At 45.1% G+C, this 22,922-nt stretch overlaps 1 protein-coding gene across 2 annotated transcripts in view; it reads right to left on the minus strand.

Moving 5' to 3' along the window:
• The window catches only part of WASL (WASP like actin nucleation promoting factor), a 321,008-nt gene that overhangs the window by 82,888 nt on the left and 215,198 nt on the right, over nt 1–22,922 (minus strand). For both annotated transcript variants that reach the window (XM_085654202.1, XM_085654200.1), the window contains exon 5: nt 6,549–6,572. In XM_085654202.1, coding sequence (XP_085510328.1) covers nt 6,549–6,572 — 24 coding nt within the window. The remainder of the gene's footprint in view (nt 1–6,548; nt 6,573–22,922) is intronic.

The raw sequence follows: 22,922 nt of genomic DNA on the forward strand, positions 1-22,922 counted from the left end.
AATGCCACATTATCTTAACCGTGATTAAATCATAATAATTGTCACCAGTGAAGTTCCATAATAATTGCATGGTCAATATAACACAACATGAACGTCTTTTACAGACACCACCTATTTTAGGGTGCGGACTTAATTTTTTTAAGTGCTGGGACGTAATCCTTGCCCTGAACTGTAGCCAGTGAGCAAACGTGTGGGTTGTTACCAAAGAAAGTTAAAAATATTACATAATATAGAGCATTTGAAAGTACAATTATCACATATATTTGCTAAAAAATAATATTAAAAAAACATAGGCCCTGAAAATGCACTCATTAAATATTCAACTTTTTTCATAGTATTCCAAGCCTATGATACCTGAATGTATGCAGGAGTTGACACTATTTGTTTTTCCAAAATGTGCTATGGGTACACCTCATACTTCAAAAATGACCTCTATTGTGTGAGAGCCAGTGTTTTGTCATGGGTGGTCCGTCATAGGTTTCCCCTTTATGTCAAACATTACACACAATATGGCAGTGCCAGGATTTTGTCATTAATGCAGTCCATTTAACATGAGTGACCCTTACGTTCAAAATTCTCTATATGTGAGGGACAGCATTTTGTCATGGCTGCCCACCGTTCTGTGACAGCTCTAGATTTTTTCCATGGGTGCACCATATATCAAAAATTACCTCTGGAGTGCCAGTGCCAGTATTTTACCTTGAGTGCCCATTATACCACAAATTGCCTTAAGTATTTTGCTACAGGGGTCTGTCATGCTAAGAATTGCCTCCAGTATGCCAGTGCCTGCATTTTCCCATGGGTGTGTCCCATATGGCAAGTATTACCTACAACATGTCAGTGCCAGTATTGCGTCACTGGTGCCAGTTACACTAAGAAATTACTCACTCTCTTAGTGGCAGCATGGGTGCCTCCCTCTCTTAGTGGCAGCATGGGTGCCTCTATAAGATAAGAATTGTCTTCAGAATGTCCAGTCCAATGGCAGACTTGCAGGCATAACACCACAAATCACTCAAGCTCATTTGTATTCACTCATTCATTCATTCTCACTCACATTCTTACTCTCACTCCAACGCATTAATTCAATTTCACATTCAATCATTCATACGTACTCATTCTCAATCTTACTCTAACTCACTTGTTTCCACTCAATTACAATCAATGTCACTCACACTCTCTAACACTCCCTCACACTCCTTTTCACACGCTTGTACTCTCACACTCATGTTGACAGTCTCATTCATTACTTGTCACCAACTCCAATGTAATTTCACTCACACATGTGCTTACGCAAAGATACACAGTTGTACATATATATGCTCTCACTCACAAACCATCACATGCACAACATACAATTTAAGGCCCTTTTTTAACTTAACTTAGGGCCAGCAAAGGTGCTGCTCCTAGTCAACTGTGTTCCAGTTTTTAAGTACAAGAATAGTGACTAACAGTGTTGCTCACTATTAATACAACCATAATGGGCAAAAAAACAAGGAAAAAGGTGGCACACTGTAGTGCAGGGGTTTAATGGAGCAAGAATCCCCTACATAATATTCAATTGGGGGTTAGTACAGACAGTTAAACAAGAGGGTGTAAAAAAACAAGTGTTTATTTGATAATTGTGGCACTCAGATGATTCCACATGAAATTTGGCAACCATTTAGCAGGTTAGTGTTCTGTTGGTAGGTCAGATTTTGTGCAGATCTATAAAGTGGGTTCAATTTAAGGAGAAGGGGAATACATTTATTAATGCGATAATGTAGGTGCAGTTCACTGAATATGCATGAAATATGGACGGCTGGTAGAAAGTTACAAAAACAGTGCAGGAATCATAGCCTTTTTGTAGATCCAACAATGTGCTGGGGATGGAGAGGGTGGGGAGTGACAAAGTTAAAGGCGGGTGAATCACAAGAAATCTGACTTGCTAATAACTTGACACAGTATATTGGATCTGTATAAAACTTCAGATACTGAGCAAGTTTACCCTACTATTGATATTTTGAGTTTCATGCAAATCACGCAAGGGGTTACTATTTAAGGGGTTGCCAAAAATTGTTCATGTGCCAATATATTAGGTGCCATTTAATGTACCTGAATGAAACGCTGTACATTGTTAGCTTGTTCAGCACAGTGGAAGGATCTCAGGTTTCAGAGAGATCCTACAAGGGTGCATGTTAAAGAGGGGTAAAGGTCTTTATGAACCTCAGCGTCTCGCCCAGGTGTATGAACCCTGCCTACTGAATCGCAAACCCTGTGGCAAATTTAGGTTTTTAATTAATTTAGTTTTTAAAGGCAAGGGTTTCTCTTGGGGATCTAAACACCTCCACCCGTCCAACTCCATCCACATGAGCCACTCAGTCAGGGGAATGCTCTCCCACTCCCTTTTTAGGTCGAGCCTAGCGGCAGCATGCATGCACTGCTCGCTCTGCAAGGCATGCTGTAGTAGATTATGCTGTGGAAGCCTCGCCCACTCACCTCCCATATTTTTCATTGGCTGGTGTCATTGTCCTTGGTAAACACGGGCTTCCGATTCATTATGAGGCTTGTTAGTCCCGCCTTGGTACCACCCGGTATCTATTTGTTATCGCCCATAAGGACTGGACCTTGTACTTTGCTCGTTACACAGTATGCTTCATCTAGTGGGTGAGCACTATTTACTTTATTGACAACGGCGGCTGCTTTTTTGTTGTTGTATTTGCATGCTGAGCACGGTTCCCGCTACAGGGACACCGAGCTGTTTTTTTTTAACTTTAATTAGGGAGCGCGTAGCCGGCTTCAGGGACACAGCACTCGGTTTATTTATTTATTTGACTTTAATTTGTAGTGTGGCGCCCGCTTCAGGGTCACCGCGCTCTTTCTTTTTTACAATGTCAGAGGTGACAGTCGTGCTAGACACATGATGCTGGGTCTGTGCTGGGGGCGGGTAATGCGCTAGTAAAACCTAGCCACGCCTATAATACACATAGAACATGGCAGCTTCTCTGAGCGGAATGTTTACAGCTCAGGGTACTGGTGTACCACCGGGAGGTCTGCCTCCAGCTGGGCTCCTATCCACGCCGCCCGGCCCCAGAAGCACAGGAAATACGCTAGTAGACGAACTGGAAGCGTCTTTCAAGGTAAGGAAGACTATGTTGTCACATGTGTATTTTATTAAGCTATACCAGTGTTGCACTATGTTTACACTTGCCTCCTGAAACTTGCCCTGCACAGGCAGGTGCCCAGTCTATACAACATATCCCCTTGCCGTCTAAGCAAGCCACCAATGGTATTAAGGACCACTTAACCTCATCGCTGCTTATGACGGAGTGGTTCCGTCATGCGCGTCGGTCGCGCTGTGCGTATGACGGAACCACTCCGTCACGGCCCCGCCCGCTCAATGGAACCTTCAGCACGGCGCGGTAATCCGCGCCGCGCTGAAGGGGTAATGTTTTATTTTCTTGTTCCTTTGTTTACTCGTACTTTAGTGGATAGAAGACTGGAAGCTATGGAGCTCTCCCAGTTTGTGCTTTTATTTATGCGGATTATATTAACTTGAACGGGCATCAGAATAGCTTTTCAGAATAAGAAGAGAAGAGAATAAGAAGACATGATAACTCATTAAAAAAAAGCATTTGCAGTGCAATAGGTCTTGCATTTTCTAAACTTTGACCTAGAGGTATTGTAAGTGACAATGCCTTTTATTATTGCAGGTATTTTAAACACATAAAAGGCCTTGTCATTTACAATACTAATAGGTCAAAGTTTCGAAAATGCGAGACCTATTGCCTTGCAAATGCTTGTTCGCTCTTCCAACCTCTTTAAAAAAAAAAAAAAAAAGTCCAAGGTCTTATAGTGATAGTTGCAACTACTAAAAATGTCCTGTTGTGCCCAGCCAATCAAAGCCTTCGGGCCTGCAGGCCCAACTTTGTGACTGCTGACCCAAAATAGACAACAGGAGAAACAATTTCCCTCAATGGGGAGAGGGGAGATTTACTTTTTAAATTTAGGCTCACTGACAGTCCGCAAACCCGGATATATAGACTGTCTGCCAATATACAGCTCAAATATCTAACTTTTAACCCTTTCAAGCCAACCTGATACATTTCTGTACTGACAATATTTCAAAAACTAGTGAATGATTTACAGCAAACCGAGCAAAGGCATTATCCGAGTACAGTTCTAGTTACACACCAAGTTTGGTCTAGTATTTATTTCTGCAGCAGAGGGAAAATATTGCTAAGACAGCTAAAATGTGAAATGCTGCTTTTTTGACACCCCCCACATCCATTTAGTGTTTTGCCATTGAAGAAATTGCATGAAACCAACTGCATCACTTTCACATGACAATGGTTGGGAAGTGATGAGATGCTGACTGCCCTCTCCTACTTATCACTTCGGCGGAGAGGCATGATTGATGGCCACTTCTCACACGTTGATCAAGGGAAGAGATGTTTTATGTACCACCATGCACAATAGTGGTGGGATTGTTTAAAGCTCCTCCCCCCGTTTTTAAGAGGGCTGGGAAGCTATTGGTTTCCCTCAAGCCCTCATTTAGCATCCCACCAATCTTATAAGTTTTACTCGCTTAAAAAAAGGTGAAAACGAAAGAAGGTTTCAGGCCGCAATGCTGTTTCATCAGTTGTTACCCCATTTTTATCTGCTTTTACATATGTGCTAGAAGATAAACAGAAAATGCAAAGCACCTTTTGCCTTTATTAACATTAATGAAAATCACATCACAGAGAGAAGTCTATTTTGGGGAATGGGACACTGGGTGGGGTCTTTTAGTCCTGCTCTGACTGACAATGGTACTTTCCTTAACTTGTGTTGAACTGGGCAAGCATTGGGTTTAAGAATTATTTTATGCAAATAACCTTTCACACACCACAATCGGTCCTCAAAAACTTTGTGGGACTTTGCAAAATATGATCAATTTGGACATCCTCCTCAACAACCATTATCTGATTAGGAGACCTTGAATTTATTATGATGTGTAGATCATACTGATGCATCCAAGCAATAATTGGTGGGTAATCTTTAGCAATGTAAACTTTCCCATCAGTAGATCTCAACCCAAATCTTATTGACCCATGCATAAATCCAAGAATGTCAATCGGTTCACCCTGGTAACTAACCGGATTTATGTCTTTGTTCAAAAGAGGAACACCCTCCCATAGTGTGTTGAAAAGAAATTCTGGTATTATAGTAAACATCGACCCTGAATCGACCATGAGAGTAACATTTTTACCACAGACATTAAATTCAGCAGTAGGTCTCGTAAGCCTCCGTACATCTTGAATGTTATCCCCCAGCAAACTAGTGTCAGAGTTTTCTCCCAGAACTAACACTCGATTGGGTGTACGTTTAAAGACAAAATCAGGTTGAACAACATTAACCTTAGATTTGGATTTGTCAATGCCCTCAGACGACCTACACATACATGCATAATGACCTTTACGACCACATTTTCTACAGACCTGGTCTAGAGCAAAGCATTTCTTATAGTCAGCCAAGTGGTATTGGATACCACATCTCAAACATTCTCTACCTTTTAGTTTGAAAACATTCCCAAAACTACTTACATTCTTACTACTTTTTTTAGTGGCTGCATTTACATCCGATTCCTCTTCCTTGCTAGCTTCAATGTTTCCTACCTCGTTGGAAGGTTTATCTCTCTTACTTAATTCCTTTATACACCTTCGTGACTCTGACCCAAAACGACACTTTACTGAGAATTCTCGTAGCCTAGCTACAAAATCCTCTATACTTTCATCCTCAGACTGCGGTTGCGTATAAAATTTGTATCTAGCCATAACTAAGTTCACTTCTTTTGCAAACCTTGTTTCTAAACGCTTAATGGCTTCTTTGTATTCATCATCCATTGGTTGTCCGTTTGGACCCAAAGCAACAGGAAGATATTTAAATACACATTGACCCTCACTTCCAAGAGCACTTAATAGTAGAGCCTTCTTCCTTGCAGGAGAAAAGTTAGCACCATCAAGAGCAACAATATAGTTCTCTAGCATTGCAAACCAATCCTCCCATATGATAGCGGGAGTACCTGGTGAAGGCAAAAACGGAGGTGGCATAATGACATTGGAATGGGGATCACACATTTCTAAATATCTCTAGAAAGCTGAGCCAAGAGAAGTAATGAATTACCCTGGTAAAATACAATTACAAATACCAAAGCTAAAAACAATTTAAATATTCAGCACATTAACACTTTTTTTTAAATTAAAAAAAACACAAATTGTGATGAGGACAACAAAAAAAAATAAAAGTCAATGGGTCAAAGAAGTATTGAATATGAAGAATTTTATCACCGAAGGAAACAGCGACTGCACTGCACACTGCACGGAAGGAGGAAAGGAGAGTTATGATGATGAGAATGAGGCTGACCTACCACATCATAAATTGTATTTGCAAAAGGGCATCTGTGGGTGTAAACCGCTATGCCTTTCCACAGTTTGAAAATAGCAGAGGCAGGTTTATTCCCAAAAGCTTTTACCTTGTTTTTGCTTCTGACCAATATATCATACAGTAGAGAGAAATCAAGCAAAACTTACCATTCACTGGAGCTTTCCTGCGTTCTGTTGAAAAAAATACGAGATGATTATAATTAATAATTATAAAGAGTTAATAACATAATTAACACTTTAATAAATCTAAAAACCATATACTTCGGTTTAAATTGAAGCTATGTGAAAAGCGTACAACGCAAACATCAAACATCTAGATTATGGAAACAGAAACATCGTAGGCAGAATTAATCAACCTTGAATATAAAAATAGACTTTTCCTTTACTTATGTGGTGGAGGCATCCCCATACGCCAGTCATCCTAGAAGTCGCCAGATTGTTTCAATATCAATGAAAAGGTAACTCCTCTTGACTGATGACACTGCTCTCAGCTACAGATAGGCAAGAATACTAAACAATTTTTCTAGAAGGCAGCTCTGTAACAATGGCTCATGGATTCAGTTTTGTAACTCCATGCATGCATCACCAGTTATGAAGTCATAATTTCTCAACATTCTCTCACGGCGCTAAGGAGCGGTCTGTTGCATTTCATGTTTCCGGTCTTGCATGGGCCAAACCCTTTGATTTTACTAAAATTATAAGGGTAATATACTTACATAAAGGGGCTTTCAACCAACCTTCTTAATCCACTGGTCTGTTCCTGTGCTATTCACATTTTGCTTCTGCTCGCTACAGCATTCAGCATGAGACAATGGGTCTGCCTAATTCAGCCACTGGGTAGCTTCACTTTGAGTGACTGAATCTAGCCCTTTCTCAAGGGGCACATCTGCACACAAGGTAGTTGCCTTTAGTTTTTTTACTTCATTGTTTCTTTAATAGTGCCTTTGTTTGAAGAGCCTCATGTAATAGCAGGATGCTCTCTACCAGACGAAAGCACAGGGCACATTTCAGCTTTATCAGTTCCCATCTCCTGCAGTTGTGAATTCTTTTTGAAGTAGCCTTTGTTTATCCAACTCCTTCTTTTTCCACTCCATTCCAGCAGCTCACATTAACTCTGAATATAGGCTCAAGAGGGTGCTTTATCTTCGCAACCCTGTCTGTCTGTCATTCCTTGTGTCCTTTCCTTCCTTTTTCGTTCTTGGCTTCTTTGACTTTTCTTTCTTGCTTCTATCTTTTTCTTTCTTGCTTCTTTCAATCTTTTTTCATTCTTGCTTCTATCTTTGTATTTCTCCCTGGTTTCTTTCATTTTTCTTTTTGTTCTTGTTTCCTTCTTTGACCTAAATAGCTTTTCAGACATGCTTCGTTCTTAAGTCTGTGGTTTCTTTCACCCACTCCATCACGCATCAAGAGGCAATGTGTGAGCCCAATTCAGCTATTGGCTGACTTCACTAGGAGCACACCGACATACAAAGTAGTTCCCTTCAGTGCCAGGGGATACTATGGCAATATGTGATTTTTTGAGATCCCCAAAAAATGTTGACTTAAGACAATGTTTTTGTTTAGATTGATGAGGGCCTGAACAATACCTTTTTGTAAAAGCTATGACAAAACAAAAATTGCCAAACGGCCGGCGGACAGTGCCAGACCTATTAGCTTTACCAATTCTTGTTCTTATCTGTGACCAAGTGGTAACACTGTTAGCTTTATTTGTGTATGGGACCTGGCAAGCAGCAGAATTGTTATCAACCCTTCTATTGATGAAGAACTGCTCTCCTTTTGCTTGCTCTTTGAACCAGTTATCAGATTCTGGCTCATCCAACTTGAGCAAAGGTGATGACAGCAGCAAAGTTTAAGGTCTAGTAATATTTTCTCACCAAAACAACAAGTAAATGATCAGTGGTGTGTCCCCTTGCCGCTCAAAGGGTATGTGGCTTTACTGACCATTGGGGGGATGGTGTTCGCCATTTCCCTCACAATTCTTATGGTAACTCTTTGAACAAAATTTTAACTACATAGGACATGGAAATACTGGTTAACCAGGTTAATCACTCAGGTGAAATTATTCCCACTTACACGGGAAGGAACGCTAATACAGTAATTGATTTTATCTGTATATCATCTGGTATTGGTCCATGGTGTTCAACCCCTGTAGTTGTGGATAACTTAATTAGTGATCATAACTGTATCACTGCTGAGGTAACCTTATGGAAGGACCGACAGGTGTATATTCCATGTACTATTACCAATATCGAGCCACATCGACCTAATGGTATTCGTATCAGATGGAAAGGTAATAAAGCGGACATTCAATCTAATGCCATTGTGTCAAAATGTCTAACGGAAATTGTTACAATTTTAGAAAGTGAGGAAGGAAATGCCGAAATTGTGCATACTTTTATTAATATTAATTTAACTATAGATAGCAACTTCACCGTACCCCATAAGGGTAGGAAACTCCAGCATAAGGGATGGTTTGACCATACATGCACTACTGCACTTAAGAGGCTCAAAATAGCACTGACAGCAGAGAAGAGAGATATTGGAACCATTAGGGAATTACGAGGGATCTATCAGACCGCTATTAAGTCTAGGAAAATAGAACTAAGACAAAAGGCATGGGATATGTAGTATGCAGAATGAAGACAAAGTCCATTTGTAGTTTCCAAGAAGGTTTATTCCAAGTAGAAGTCACAAATGTAGATATAATACGAACCCCACCAGGAGCAGCCTGTACGCTGCTCAGCCCATACACCAACTGACTCAAACCATTCCAACATTCTAACTCCAACATTCCAACATACACACACATCCTGGCTGAGCAGCATATTACAACATCTCCCTTCTTAACAATGAAAAAGGGAGAAACTCTAAAAAGGCATAACAAAAAGTCACAGTAAAAGACTTAAGCGAAAACATGGCAAGATATGAAAATTGAAAGAAAACGCCAAGAGAAAATAGTAAGTAGGAAGAAACAATAAGGATCACAGGAGGCACGAAAGACGACTCAACCACCCATCTCCCTTTCTACCATGAAAACAACCGATACACACCCACATCCAAAACAATGAGAAAATAGTGAGTGGGAGGGAACAATGAGGATCACAGGAGGCACGAAAGACGACTCAATCACCCATCTCTCTTTCTCCCATGGAAACAACCGATACACACCCACAACAAAACAATAAGTGACTCAGGTACAAAGATCATGAAAGCTGGCCGGGCCGACACGAAGGAAGTACAAGAGTACAATCAAGAGCGTGAAGAAGAAAACAAGTAGAGCAAAACGCACAACGTGACGCAATAAAACAATTTGCGAGTACAGATGTGGGATGACCACAATAAAAAGATGTGGGGACACACCACATAACACAGCAGAACGTGTGCATAAGATGTGGATATACCACATTAAATAGATGTGGGGACACACCACATAAACAGTCAAACAAATGGATAAGATGTGGATGTACCACATTAAATAAGGTAAATGCAATCTCTAAAAATGTGCACGAAATGTGGTAGTACCACATGAAACAAGACAAAAACATTTTTAAATATGTGCACGAGATGCAACAAGGCAATTTGTAAAAATGTGAACTAGATGTGGTAGTACCACTCGAAATAAGGCAAAAGCAATTTATAAGAATGTGCACAAGATGTGGTAGTACCACATACAACAAAGTAAATGCAATATGAACCGTTGACATCCTTATTGCACAGAAGGTTAAAATAATGTAAAACACTATCACACAATAACCCTGCACAGTGACAAACACCACAAAATTTTGGGTGGAAGGTGTACGGCGAAGCACACAGCACAAAATGCTACATGCAAATGAAATAGATGTGGAGAAAGACCACATAAAACATTTAAGTGTATGACAAAACATACTCGGCACAAAGTGCTACTTGCAAATGAATTGGATGTGGAGAAAGACCACATAAACATTAAAATTTCCAATTAAATGAAAAGGTGTGCAACAGGGCACACAGCACGATGTGCTACATAAAAGAATAGATGCGGAGAAAACACCACATAAAGTATCAAAATTCAAATTAAATAAACATCCCCTCAACATTTTGAGCGAAAAGGTGTGCATCAAGACACACAGCACAATGTGCTACATAAAAATGGGTAGATGTGGAGAAAGACCACATGAAAATAAATAGATGTGGAGAAAGACCACATAAACATTAAACATTCCAACTGAAAGAACATCACCTCAAAATTTTGGGTGAACAGGTATGCATCAGGGCACACAGCACAATGTGCTTCATGAAATTGAATAGAACATTTTACACTGTTAAACAAAACAACGCTGCACTCGAGTAAAGAATGTCACCTGAACAAAAAAATAAGTCACAGCCTATAATTTTATGCACAAAAGGAGCTTTGAAAAAAAATATCACATCCAATTTAAACAAGTCCTTGCTGTAAAAATGAAAGACACCTGTGCTCGTAACCTTCATGTTGTAGTTCTGTGAAAAACCATGAGCAGGCACAAAGACAAAGAAAACATATTCGATGCTCCCACGACGGCTCCGGTGACAAAGAGATTGCAGAAACTTTATTCAAAACATGGTTGACAAACGTGGTTGGCAGAAAGCACCGCTATCGTGGCTGGCAATATGACACTTGATGAAATAGCAAATTAGGTAGACGAATCCAAAATGGCGCCACGCTACCTCACGTCGTGCAGGATGGTTCACGGCACGCCAGTGCCTCCAAACGCCGATGGAAGGATCGAAGAACGTCACAAAAGGCTGGTGAGTTGAAGAGCGCGTCACCATGAATCAGGTAAGGTGCGCGAGCCTTATTTAAAATTTAAGTCCAACACAACTGCCGTTTTTCTTTAAGGTGTCGAAAAAACTTCAAACCAAACCCCAAAACAAACCGCAAAAAGATTGAAGAATGTCTACCAACAAAGTGCGCAAGTGTAAAACAAAGCACATATAAACTTTGGGACACTTCTAGGCTTATGGAGAGCCCAGCGCTCACGAGGGGTGTCACTTTTCACACAAAACCATTCGCTGTAGCTTGCCATTCACTGTTACCAAATCAAAAAACAGTCTAACATCACAGCACACTTAGGTTTGAAGATAGAAAAGCACTAAAGGCGAAGTCTCGTTTCTTCCTTTACCTCTACCAGCTTGTCACTTGTCCCTTGAAGGAGTTGGCACAGCAAATACTTGTTCCTCTGTTGATGGCACAGCGCACAGCAGAAACCTACCCTCACTTGAGCACACAGCAGAGACTTGAGCTGCAGTAGAGGTTGGAACTGGCACAATAAAATTCCCAATCTCCTCCAGTAGATGGCAGCAGATATTTACACAGTTCCGTTGGTTTCAGATCTCCGCCAGCTGGCATTTAAAACACCGGTTTAGATTTCTTCTCCCCCGATCTGGGTTGTTTAATTTACTCTGTAATCTGAGCGGAACCAATAAAACGAGGTCGAAGAATGTTATAAGTACCGGAGGCCGCAGGCACGAAGGAATGGTGAAATAACGTTGTAAACGCTAGCGACAGGAAATAGCAGGCTGGACCATCGATGTCACAGGAATGGCTGGCAAAAATTCAAATAGGAAGCAGGAGGAACTGGAAGATTAGAGTTGAAACTGGCACTTTAATATAGTGTTGCGGGCGACCGATGGCAGGATCACTGGTGGGGCTCGTTGGTGCCAGTTGAATAGAAATCCTCCTTTTAATTATTAATGAAATCGTCTTGATCTTAAATCTTGATTGTGGGTTATTTTCCTTCAGCTTCTTCAATTTTCAAACTGAAGATACCCCACTCCTGGTACCAAATGTAGTATGCAGAATGAAGACAAAGTCCATTTGTAGTTTCCAAGAAGGTTTATTCCAAGTAGAAGTCACAAATGTAGATATAATACGAACCCCACCAGGAGCAGCCTGTACGCTGCTCAGCCCATACACCACTGACTCAAACCATTCCAACATTCTAACTCCAACATTCCAACATACACACACATCCTGGCTGAGCAGCATATTACAGGATAAACTAGACCAAGCAGCCTCTAATGCGGATTCCTCATTATTTTGGGCAACGGTTAATAGTCCCTTTTTAAAGGATGATAAGATGCCTGAACTATCGGCAAATGTTAGTTCGGAGAGTTGGGTCACCCATTTCTCCCTGATCTTTGACTCGGCTAGAAACGAGGGACCTTATGATGACAGGTGGCCTGTCACACCTTTGGACATCACTACCGCCGAAGTGTGGGATAGTATTAAATCTAGCAGGGGTGGGAAGGCCCAGGGACCAGATGGGGTTCCCATTGATGTATACAAAACAGCGCCAGAGATATGGGGTCCGTTACTTACAAAGGTATTCAACACTGCCGTATGCAACGGGGTTCCCCACACCTGGGAGGAATACATTATTGTACCAATCTATAAGAAAGGAGACAGGGGGGATGCGAAGAACTACCGCCCAATTTCCCTCCTGGACTCCTCGGTGAAAATCATGAGCCGGGTACTCATGGTTAGGCTGGAAGAATGGGCCGAGTCCAATAATACCCTGGCTGATTCCCAATATGGCTTCAGGAAGGGCAGAGGAACATTAGAACAATGCCTAAACCTCGACTTAATTATCGGGAAATATACCAAGGCAAAAAAAGGATCTCTCTATCTCTGCTTTGCAGACTTGAGTAGCGCCTTTGATATGGTGGACCATAATATTTTATGGACCACGTTATTGGAAATGGGGGCACCGGAGTCTATTGTTTATTTCTTAGCGAGACTCTATACTAAATTAAATTCTAGTGTCCGTTATGGTCAGGCTGGGGAGTGTACCCCCAAGTTCAGGGTTAGACGGGGAATTAGACAAGGGTGTGTGCTTGCCCCTTTACTTTTTATTCTTTTTATTAATAAAGTGGACTCAGTTTTAAAGGAGGTCGCGGCCGACGCACCAAAAATTAACGACTTCAGCGTCCCCGTACTTCTTTACGCGGACGACGCTGTAATTTTGTCCAGGACCCCCATCGGCCTACAGCGTTTGATGGACAGGTTCTCACTGTTCATCAACGACAGGAAGCTGTTGATTAACAAAACAAAAACTTTTATTATGGAATGCGGTGTGGTATGTAAAAAACCCCATGCCTTCTTCATAGAAGGTCATAAGGTGTCAACAGTGGAGTCTTTTAATTACCTCGGCATCACCTTTTCTAAATCGGGCAGCTGGACCAGTGAGATCAATAGCGTCCAGGCTAAGATGGCAAAAAGCTCTTATGGGGTGTTTAAATTTGCTACTAATATCGGAGATAAACGGATTAAAGATATGCTAACGATTTTTCAAATGAGATGTTTATCGGTGGCCCTTTATGGAGCCGGGGTGTGGGGGCATATCGAGTGAGGGAATCTGCAAGTGGAGAAAAACCTCTTTCTTAAAAGGCTGCTGTGTTTGCCCAAATCAGCTACCAACGATTTGGCTCACAGAGAGCTAGGTATCTTCCACCTCTCCGATTTATTGGCACTAAGGCCTTTAATGTTGTGGCGTTCCGTCTGGTTAAAGGAAGAGACCTCCTTAAGCAGAGCAATTATTGGAGATTGTCTCTCCACTGACGGCCATCTAAAAATTCCCTGGATTAAATATGTCATAAATTGTTATTTAGAGATTTATGGTATTAGACTTAAAGATGATTGTAACGCCCCCTCCAGTCTGCCCAAAGAAGTGATGAAGTCGGGTTTTATGAATTTTAAGTTAGAGCAAAGGGAAAGGACCAGTAGTAACTTAAGTACATGTATGTTCAACGGCAGATTCTGTGAAAACGAGGGATTTCAGCCGTATCTGAGTCTAGTTACTCGACCCTCCCACCGGTATGTTATTACCAGATTAAGTTTTGGGATAGTCCATCATCTGGTGGCCTACCCGTGTATCAAAAAACATCCGGTAGGCCCATGCCCATGTGATAATGTATCAGCTCAAAGCACCATGCACTTTCTTCTACTATGTAACCTATATGATAACTATCGTCAAGCCTATCTCAAACCTATCCTGTTAAAATATGGAGTTAGGAATATACAAGATGCTATGAAGTTGCTTTTTAAACCATATCCTGATGTATGCTTTTTTACTGCTACTTTCCTCCTATTAGCTATCAAAGCAAGGCCTGGTATGCTTTTTTAATTATTTAAATGTTTTAATTATGAAATCTGTCCGCAATTTTATAATATGATATGTTTATTGTATTTGTTGTGTATTTGCTTTGCTTTTATGGACTTGTGTTTTAAGCTCCGAATAAAGCCTTATGAAATGAAATTAAATGATTAGTCTTCCCAGACATCTTCATTTCCATATTCAGCTCTTGAAAGTGCACTTTGAGGAAAGTGAAAGTGGGGGGAAAGGAAAGGGAGTGAGTGGGATAAAAAAAAAAAAAAAAAGTAGGATGGGAATGAGTATAGGAGGAAAATATAAGATGAAGTTAAGATGAAGTTAAGATTTTTTTTGTGCATTTAGGTTTTTTGTGCATTATTGATGTGCAGAATGTAGTTTTACGCTTGATTATACATGTAGGACTATTTATTTGCATCCATGACATTGATAACTTAACCACTCAAAACCATAGAGATGGCTATATATGGGCTAATATTGGGAACAAACCCAAACTGTAGAGAACAAAAAAAGGGTGGGTAAGCCATAATGCTTCTAACGGCAAACATAAAAGGGTAAAATAGATGCATTGTAATCTGGTTTGTATCTTTAAATGCACATGACATAATGAGGTTCTGCATTAGAACACTCTTGTGAATACATTGAATGTTCCTTTCCAAGTCAGTTGATTGTTGGCTGCAAGGGGAGCATCACCTGCAGTTATTTCCTACTTCAATAAATACTTTAAACGACTTTGTTTTTACTTCACAAAAAGATGCGTCATGAAAGTAAATCTCCAGGATGACCCAACATATATATCTCATGGGCAGCCATGACCCCAGCACCTGGGAGAGTTATTTTATTTGTATCCCCAAAACCCACCACACCCCCAAATGCGCGCGCGCGCACACACACACACACACACACACACACACACACACACACACCCCCCTCCCACCACTGTTTGTGAAACTTGTAGGTGATTTTGCTACTGCCAGGTACCAATGGTCTCTGACCTGAGCCCTGAAAACTGTAGTATTATTTGTTTTGAGTTAGCAAACCTATTGTTTTGGAAGTATCACTAGCTATCCTCAAGGCCTGGAAAGCCTCATCCATTTTTTTCCTGCAAAACAATTATCTTCGCTTCTCAACCCTAGATATCAGTTCGCAGAACGGGGAGGATGGGTGGGTCGGTGAGGAATCTAACTAATGTTTCTTACAGATATATTATTACCGAAGGTAAGTAACTTGTTCATCTGAAAGAAACATGTTAGTTAGATTCCTCACCTTAGAATAGATACCCCAGCAATACCAACCCCGGTGGTGGGTCTGCGAACCAAGATCACACCAGAAAGTCCTGGAGAACAGAACGGCCAAAGAAGCAGTCTCTCCGGACTTGGCTGTCCAGGCAATAATGTTTAGCAAACGTGTGCAGCGAGGCCCACGTTGCTGCCTGACAGATGTCCTGCAAGGGGACTCCCCGGCCCAGGGCAGTTGTCGCCGCTGTGGACCGAGTGGAATGGGCCCTCAGCCCTATAGGAGGTTCCTTTTTAGCCAAGGAGTAACAAGCTTTGATACACAAAACGACCCACCGAGAGATGGTCCGCTTGTGCACCGCCCGTCCCTTCTTAGCACACACGTAGCCAACAAAGAGTTGGTCGTCCACCCGGAACTGCTTGGTGCGGTCCAAATAAAATGACAGCGCCCGTTTTGGGTCCAGACGATGGAGCCTCTCTTCCTCTTTCAAAGGATGCGGAGGCGTAAAGAAGGTGGGCAACATAACAGACTGCCCGATGTGAAAGGCAGTTACCACCTTAGGGAGAAAGGAAGGACGAGTCCTGAGAACAACTTTGTCCGGATGGACAGAAAGGAAAGGAGGTTTAGAAGAGAGAGCCTGGAGCTCACTCACCCTTCTAGCAGAGGTGATGGCAACCAGGAAAGCAGGCTTAAGAGTCAGAAGACGAAGAGGACAATTATGAAGTGGCTCAAATGGAGCGCACATCAGATAGGTCAATACTAGATTCAAATCCCACTGAGGCATTACGAAAGGGACAGGAGGAAACATGTGAGTAATGCCCTTAAAGAACAGAGAAACAGGGGATTTGAAAAGAGAAGGCTGATCAGGAAGCCGTAAGAAAGCAGAAACAGCTGAAAGGTATCCCTTGAGGGTGCCCAGAGCAGAGCCCTGCTGGGCCACGGAAAGAAGAAAGAGGAGAACCTCAGAAAGCGGGGCGGAAAGGGGATCCAAAGCCATTGCTGTGCACCAAGCCACAAATTTGTTCCACCTGCAGGCGTATACCGATTTTGTGGAGGGACGCCTGGCTGCCAGAATCACATCACAGACTTCAGGAGGCAAGTCAAATGGCATCAACTGTCGCCGCTCAATCTCCACGCATGGAGGTGGAGACTGGACAGGTTCGGGTGGAGGACCGTCCCCTGCTGATGCGACAGAAGGTCCTCCCGAAGAGGCAGTCGTATCGGGGGATTGATCGACAGACTGAGTAGTCCGGTTACCCGTACCTTCGTGCCCAATCCGGAGCCACCAAGATGACTTGGGCCCGGTCGTGCCTGATCTTCTTCAGCACTTTGGGCAGAAGTGGTATAGGCGGAAAGGCGTACAACAGACTGCAACTCCACTCGCGACGAAAAGCGTCTCCGAGCGAGTGCCGCCTTGGAAACTTCAACGTGCAGAACTGCTGACATTGCGCGTTCTCTTCGGTGGCGAATAGATCTAACCAAGGCTCTCCCCACTGCTGAAAGAGGCCTTGCGCCACGTCCGAGTGTAGACGCCATTCGTGATCCATCATGCACCGGCGGCTGAGTTCGTCTGCTCTGGCGTTCAGAGAGCCCGCCAGATGGTGAACCAACAGGGTGATGCCCTGATGTTCCAGCCAGGTCCGGAGGCGCAGAGTTTCCTGACAAAGGGTCCATGACCCCACCCCGCCCTGTTTGTTGCAATACCACATGGCGGTGGTGTTGTCCGTGAACACCTGCACAACACTTCCCCGGACAGAGGGAAGAAATGCCTTCAGTGCAAGTCAGATCGCTCTCAGCTCCAAAAGGTTGATATGGAGCCGAGACTCTGCCGGAGACCAGAGTCCTCTCTCATGTGGCCTCCCCATAACAGGAGGGACGCATCATTCACCACTACGTGCTCCGGTTGGGGTAGGGAGAGGGATCTGCCACTGACCCAATCGAGGTCCGTGAGCCACAACTGCAACTGTCTTGCAGTGCCCTCCGAGATCAAGACATGGTCGGACAGGTTGCCCCGATGCTGTGCCCACTGAAACTTCAGGTCCCACTGCAGAGCCCGCATCCGCCACCTGGCGTGATGCACTAACAGGATGCAGGAGGCCATCAGACCCAGAAGCTGCAGCTACAACCTGACTGAAACCCGGGATAGAGGCTGAAAGATGGGAATCAGAGCCTGAATATCCCGGACCCGCTGTTCCGGAGGATAAGCCCGAAACTGCGCCGAGTCCAGAACCACTCCGATGAAGAGGGGCGTCTGGGAGGGACTCAGATGCGACTTCGGCACATTGATGGAGAACCCCAGCGAATGCAGGAGGTTGGCCGTAGTCTGGAGGTGTGAGACGACTGCCTGGGGCGAGCCCGCCTTCAACAACCAGTAGTCGAGATAGGGGAAGACTGGAACCCCCAATCTGCGCAGATGAGCTGCGACCACCGCCATCACTTCCGTGAACACCCGAGGGGCACTGGTGAGGCCGAAGGGGAGCACGGTAAACTGAAAATGCTCCTGGCCCACGGTGAATCGCAGGGAACGACTGTGGGCCGGCAGGACGGGAATGTAAGCGTCCTGCAAGTCCAACGCTACCATCCAGTCTCCAGGGACTAGGGCAGCCAGAACCTGATCTAAGGTGAACATCTTGATCCTCTCCTTCCGGAGGAAGGCGTTGACGCTCCTGAGGTCCAAGATAGGGCGTAGGACCACTTTGTCCTTCTTGGGAACCAGAAAGTAGTGGGAACAACCACCACGACCTACTTCTGGACCAGGAACGCACTCGATGGCCCCCTTGACAAAGAGGGCCGTAACTTCCTCCTGTAGAAGATCCAAGTGATCCCCCAACAAGCGGTGGTACTGCGGTGGCATGGCTGGAGGGGTCGCCTCGAAGGGAGTAGCCCCTTCGGACGATTTGCAGCACCCACCTGTCCGACGTGATGGAACGGCAGTGGAGCAGGTGATGGCGAACTCTGCCTCCCACTGGCGTGGAATGGGCCTGAAAGCACGGACAAGACGAGCTTTGAGGCGGATGCTGCCGGGGTAGATGTGGACTGACCGGCACGTTGTCCCCCAGTACCGCCTCAGCGGAATCCGCGACCGCGTGGAGGTTGGTTTTGTGGCCTGTGGCTAGGCGGACGTGAGGGGGCGCCCCTTCCTTGGCCACGAAAGGGGCGAAAAGCGGAAGTTTGCGGGTGCGGGGCCGAGAGGCCCAAGGACTTGGCCTTAGCCCGGGAGTCTTAAAAGCGCTCCAGCGCACTATCTGCCATCGAAGGGCATGTCCATGAGGGTGCTCTGGACATGCCCTGAGAAACTGGTGGACCGCAGCCAGGCGTGGCGGCGGAGCACCACTGTGGTCGACATCGCCCTACCCAGCGAGTCCGTAGTGTCCAGTCCACATCTGATAACGTGCCGCGCTGCATCCCGCTCGTTGGCAAGAGCCTGGGCGAGCCGTGTCCGGGCCTCCTCCGGACACTAGGGCAGCACGCCCTCCACCGTATCCCACAGGGAGTGGGAGTAACGGTCCAAGAGACAAGCGATGTTAATAGACCTCAGTCCCAAACTAAGGGAGGAGAACAGCTTCTTACCAAACTGCTCAAGTCTCTTGGATTCCCGATCCGGGGGAGCGGACAGGAAGGAGATCTGGGAAGTAGAGGCCTGGATAACCAGGCTCTCGGGCGTGGGGTGTTGGGACAGAAAACTGGGGTCGCCCGGTGCAGGGCGGTGGCGCCGGGCCACGTTCCGGTCACACAAGAGGAACTGTGGAGGGCTTGGATCAGGTGCCCTTCAGAACGTCACTGAGTGCCTCATTGAACTGCAGCAGAGGCTCCGAGGAGCTTGCTGACGGTTGAAGCACCTCTGTGAGGAGATTCGTCCTCACGGCCACAGCAGGCAGCTCCAGCCCAAGGGCTTTGGCCGCCTTGCGCAGCACCACTGAAAATGCAGCACCTTCCTCCGAAGCCACGGTCGGAGGAGAGATGAAGCCAGCGTCAGGGGAGGTATCAAGACCACTGGCATTCACCAGCTCATCTACCCAGTCCTGTGATAACTGGCCCTGCTGGGCCAGAGGGTCCTCAGACCCCTCCCAGTTGTCACCGTCATCCGATTCCTGGTAGACAGGTGGAATGATCGGAGCTGGGCGGAAGATGAAATTGCCACACGCTCCGACGCCAGGCCCGGACTGAACCGGGGAACGGCGTAGTCCGAAGGCGGTGCCGGAGGTGGTACCGGAGGAGACGCCGGAGGAGGGGTCGTGAGGTCGACCGGCGTCGTCTGGGATCCAGGCCTGGATCCCATGGGGACCTGCAGCGTTGGGACCGGAGTCGACGACGGGGCCGGAGCCGCTGGCTCGCTAGGCCTCCCAGTCGAACCCGCGGGGCCTGAAGGTGCGCCGGCAGGCGTCAACGGCGGAGCCAGGCCTCTCATGGCTGAGAGGAAGGCACTGATCTCTGCCGGAGTCACGCCGGTCCCAGGGACCAGCGGGTATGGGGACGGACGCGGCTCCGACAGAGCCGCGTGGGTGGGACCACCTGAACCCTCAGCCGAGTCGCGCGAGGGGAGCCCGAAGAGCGATGTCGCCTCTTGGACTTCTTACTATGCTTCGACTTATCCGGAGACTTGGAACCGGATGAGCGGTGGTGATGACTGCTGGCAGTCCCACGACCGGGACCGTGAACGGCGCGGAGCCGATTGCCGGAACTCCAGTAGCTTCCGGGACCGCTCCCGCCTAGCCTTCGAAGTCAGGGCCCGGCAGTCGAGGCACGACTCGGAATCGTGGTCGGCCCCCAGGCAGTAGAGGCACTGGCGGTGGTGGTCTGTAACCGAGATCAGTCGGTGACAGGAGTCACAGGGTTTAAAACCAGGCATCCTACCGGCACCAGAGTCGAGTCGAAGACCAAAAGAGGCAAAAAGTTTAGTCAAAAAATGACTAAGAGGGTATACTCTTCCCGGATCAGCGCTGTCTGGCGTGGAAAAAAGGAGACCTGATGTCAGCGCGCGAGGGTGGCGTCTAAGTACTCCGACGACGTCATCCCGGCGCACGACGCCGGACACGGAGCCGCAGACGACGCCTAGCGACGCGCAAGGGTATTGCTGACGAAAAATCTTTCCGGATCCAGCCTGCCGCCTGGGGATATTCTAAGGTGAGGAATCTAACTAGCGTGTTTCTTTCAGATTTCCCAGTCACTTCTAGACACGCGAGTCCAAGAATTCGCTACATTTATGGTTAGAGTATGCCAATATTTCTTTTTCATGAAAATATTCTGCCACCCTGAAATTGAGAATTGTAGCAGAAAGCTGCAATGCAAATGTAGCACTTTCCACAAGCTGCAATGTAAATGTATATGTACTTATATAGCGCGCAAATCACCCCTAGGGCTATCTCAGCGCTGTACTCATACCGCTGTAGGAACCCTTCCTGGCTTTTCCGTGTGAAGTGTCCACTCCTGGGCACCCCCATGGTGAAGCCAGGCATCCCAGCGCTGTTGGGGCCGTTGTGGAGATTAAGCAAGCTATTGCCCAGAGTTGCAGCGTGGGACCCATGATTAGAATAGGCACTAAGGCGAGAATATCAGGTCCGAGGAATTTATAGCCCGAGACCCTGCAGCGGCGGGAATCGAACCCTGGTCCCGGACCAATGCTCTGCATCGAGGTCTGCCGCTCTAACCATTGAGCCCCACTTTTCCACAATGATCACTCAGATAGTCAAAAACATGTTTTGTAGGCTTACAGAACTGCCCACACAATAGTGTATCTTAATCGTCTGTCAAACTCTATAAAAAACAAAAGACCAGATTAAAGTACCGCTATTCCCAACTTTTTTGTTGAGAATGGAAATGATGTGCCTCTTTAAAAGCCACATTCTTCTTACTTATGGTTCCCACGTTTTGGTTGCACTACTCGTTAAGTCCTCTTTCCATTTTTTTTTTAATACTACTGCTGTGTACTCCTTTGGTCTCAGCAGATAAGGAGCAACCCTTTTGAGAGTTAAATGCCTTGGAGACCACGACACAGGTTAGGCAGTGAATCACTGGATACGGTTACAAGTTTGAGCATGCAGTGCTCTCCCAAGGATAAGAATATTGTTAATATTGTCATTATTTAAAGGGAATAAGCCACTATCCGGCAAGCTGGATCCTCATTTGGCACCCATCCTTTTTGACTAACTTCTTACAAAGAGAAGGAGAATCCACATACAGCAAGTCATTCTCAAAGAGTGCTACCTCCACAAAATTACATCTGGGAACTGTTCTGATGCCGTAATTGGAGAAATTGCTTGCAGAACTCTGCCACCAATTAGATATCGGTCATTGATACACTCAAGAACAAAAGGATCGATGCCAATGTTGTCACAGATCAAACTTTTTTAAATGACATCGGCAATGGAGCTGGTATTAAAAAAAATCAACTGAACTCAGAGGTGGAATGAAATGAGGACCACTCAGGTAAGCTCATGACAGTAGTATGGGTGAACAACACAAGGGAAAGAAAGGCTGCCAGTTCCACGACATATCACAGGCCAACAAAGAAGACGCTTATGAGGTCTGGTTAACTGCTGTTATGACACCAGATCACGCTAATAATATCACAGCAACAAGACACGTGGATTTGACCCCACTCCTAAATGAGATTGTGACACTAAGAGAAAGGTGTAACACTGCTTTTAACAGATAGACCTGATAAAGACCTTCAGAAGTCATTAATCTTCCCCCTCCCCAGAGAAAGCAGAAACATGCGGAGTCCACAGCGAGATGAAGTCTTGATGACTCATGAAATTAGCAAACAGATTATTTTTCATGAATTCATATACAGGTTATTATTTCCCACAAGGAGCATGATGACATGGTCATGAAACTTTTGGAGTTTAAGAAGGAATTTTACACTAGAACCTCTCAATCTGTATAATTTTGCTGTATTTAAATTCATAGAAGTATAGCAATAAGATGAGGTTCATAATGGTATTGCACATTTAACACATGGTGGTGCCCTACTGCCTGGATGATGGTTAATTTTCCTTATAAGAGGGGCCGTGGCTTGGCGCCCGCGGTGAATGGCGGCATCTGGGTGAGGCGCTCCGGCGAGACCGCGAGTTTCTGCAGACCTTCGGATAATGCGCTGATCATCGTGTGCACTCCAGCGCTACTAATTTTGCAACGGATATACCTCTACTCTTCAAGT

Source organism: Triturus cristatus, chromosome 4_1, assembly GCF_964204655.1.
Source record: "Triturus cristatus chromosome 4_1, aTriCri1.1, whole genome shotgun sequence".
In the NCBI taxonomy this organism is placed as follows: Eukaryota; Metazoa; Chordata; class Amphibia; order Caudata; family Salamandridae; genus Triturus; species Triturus cristatus.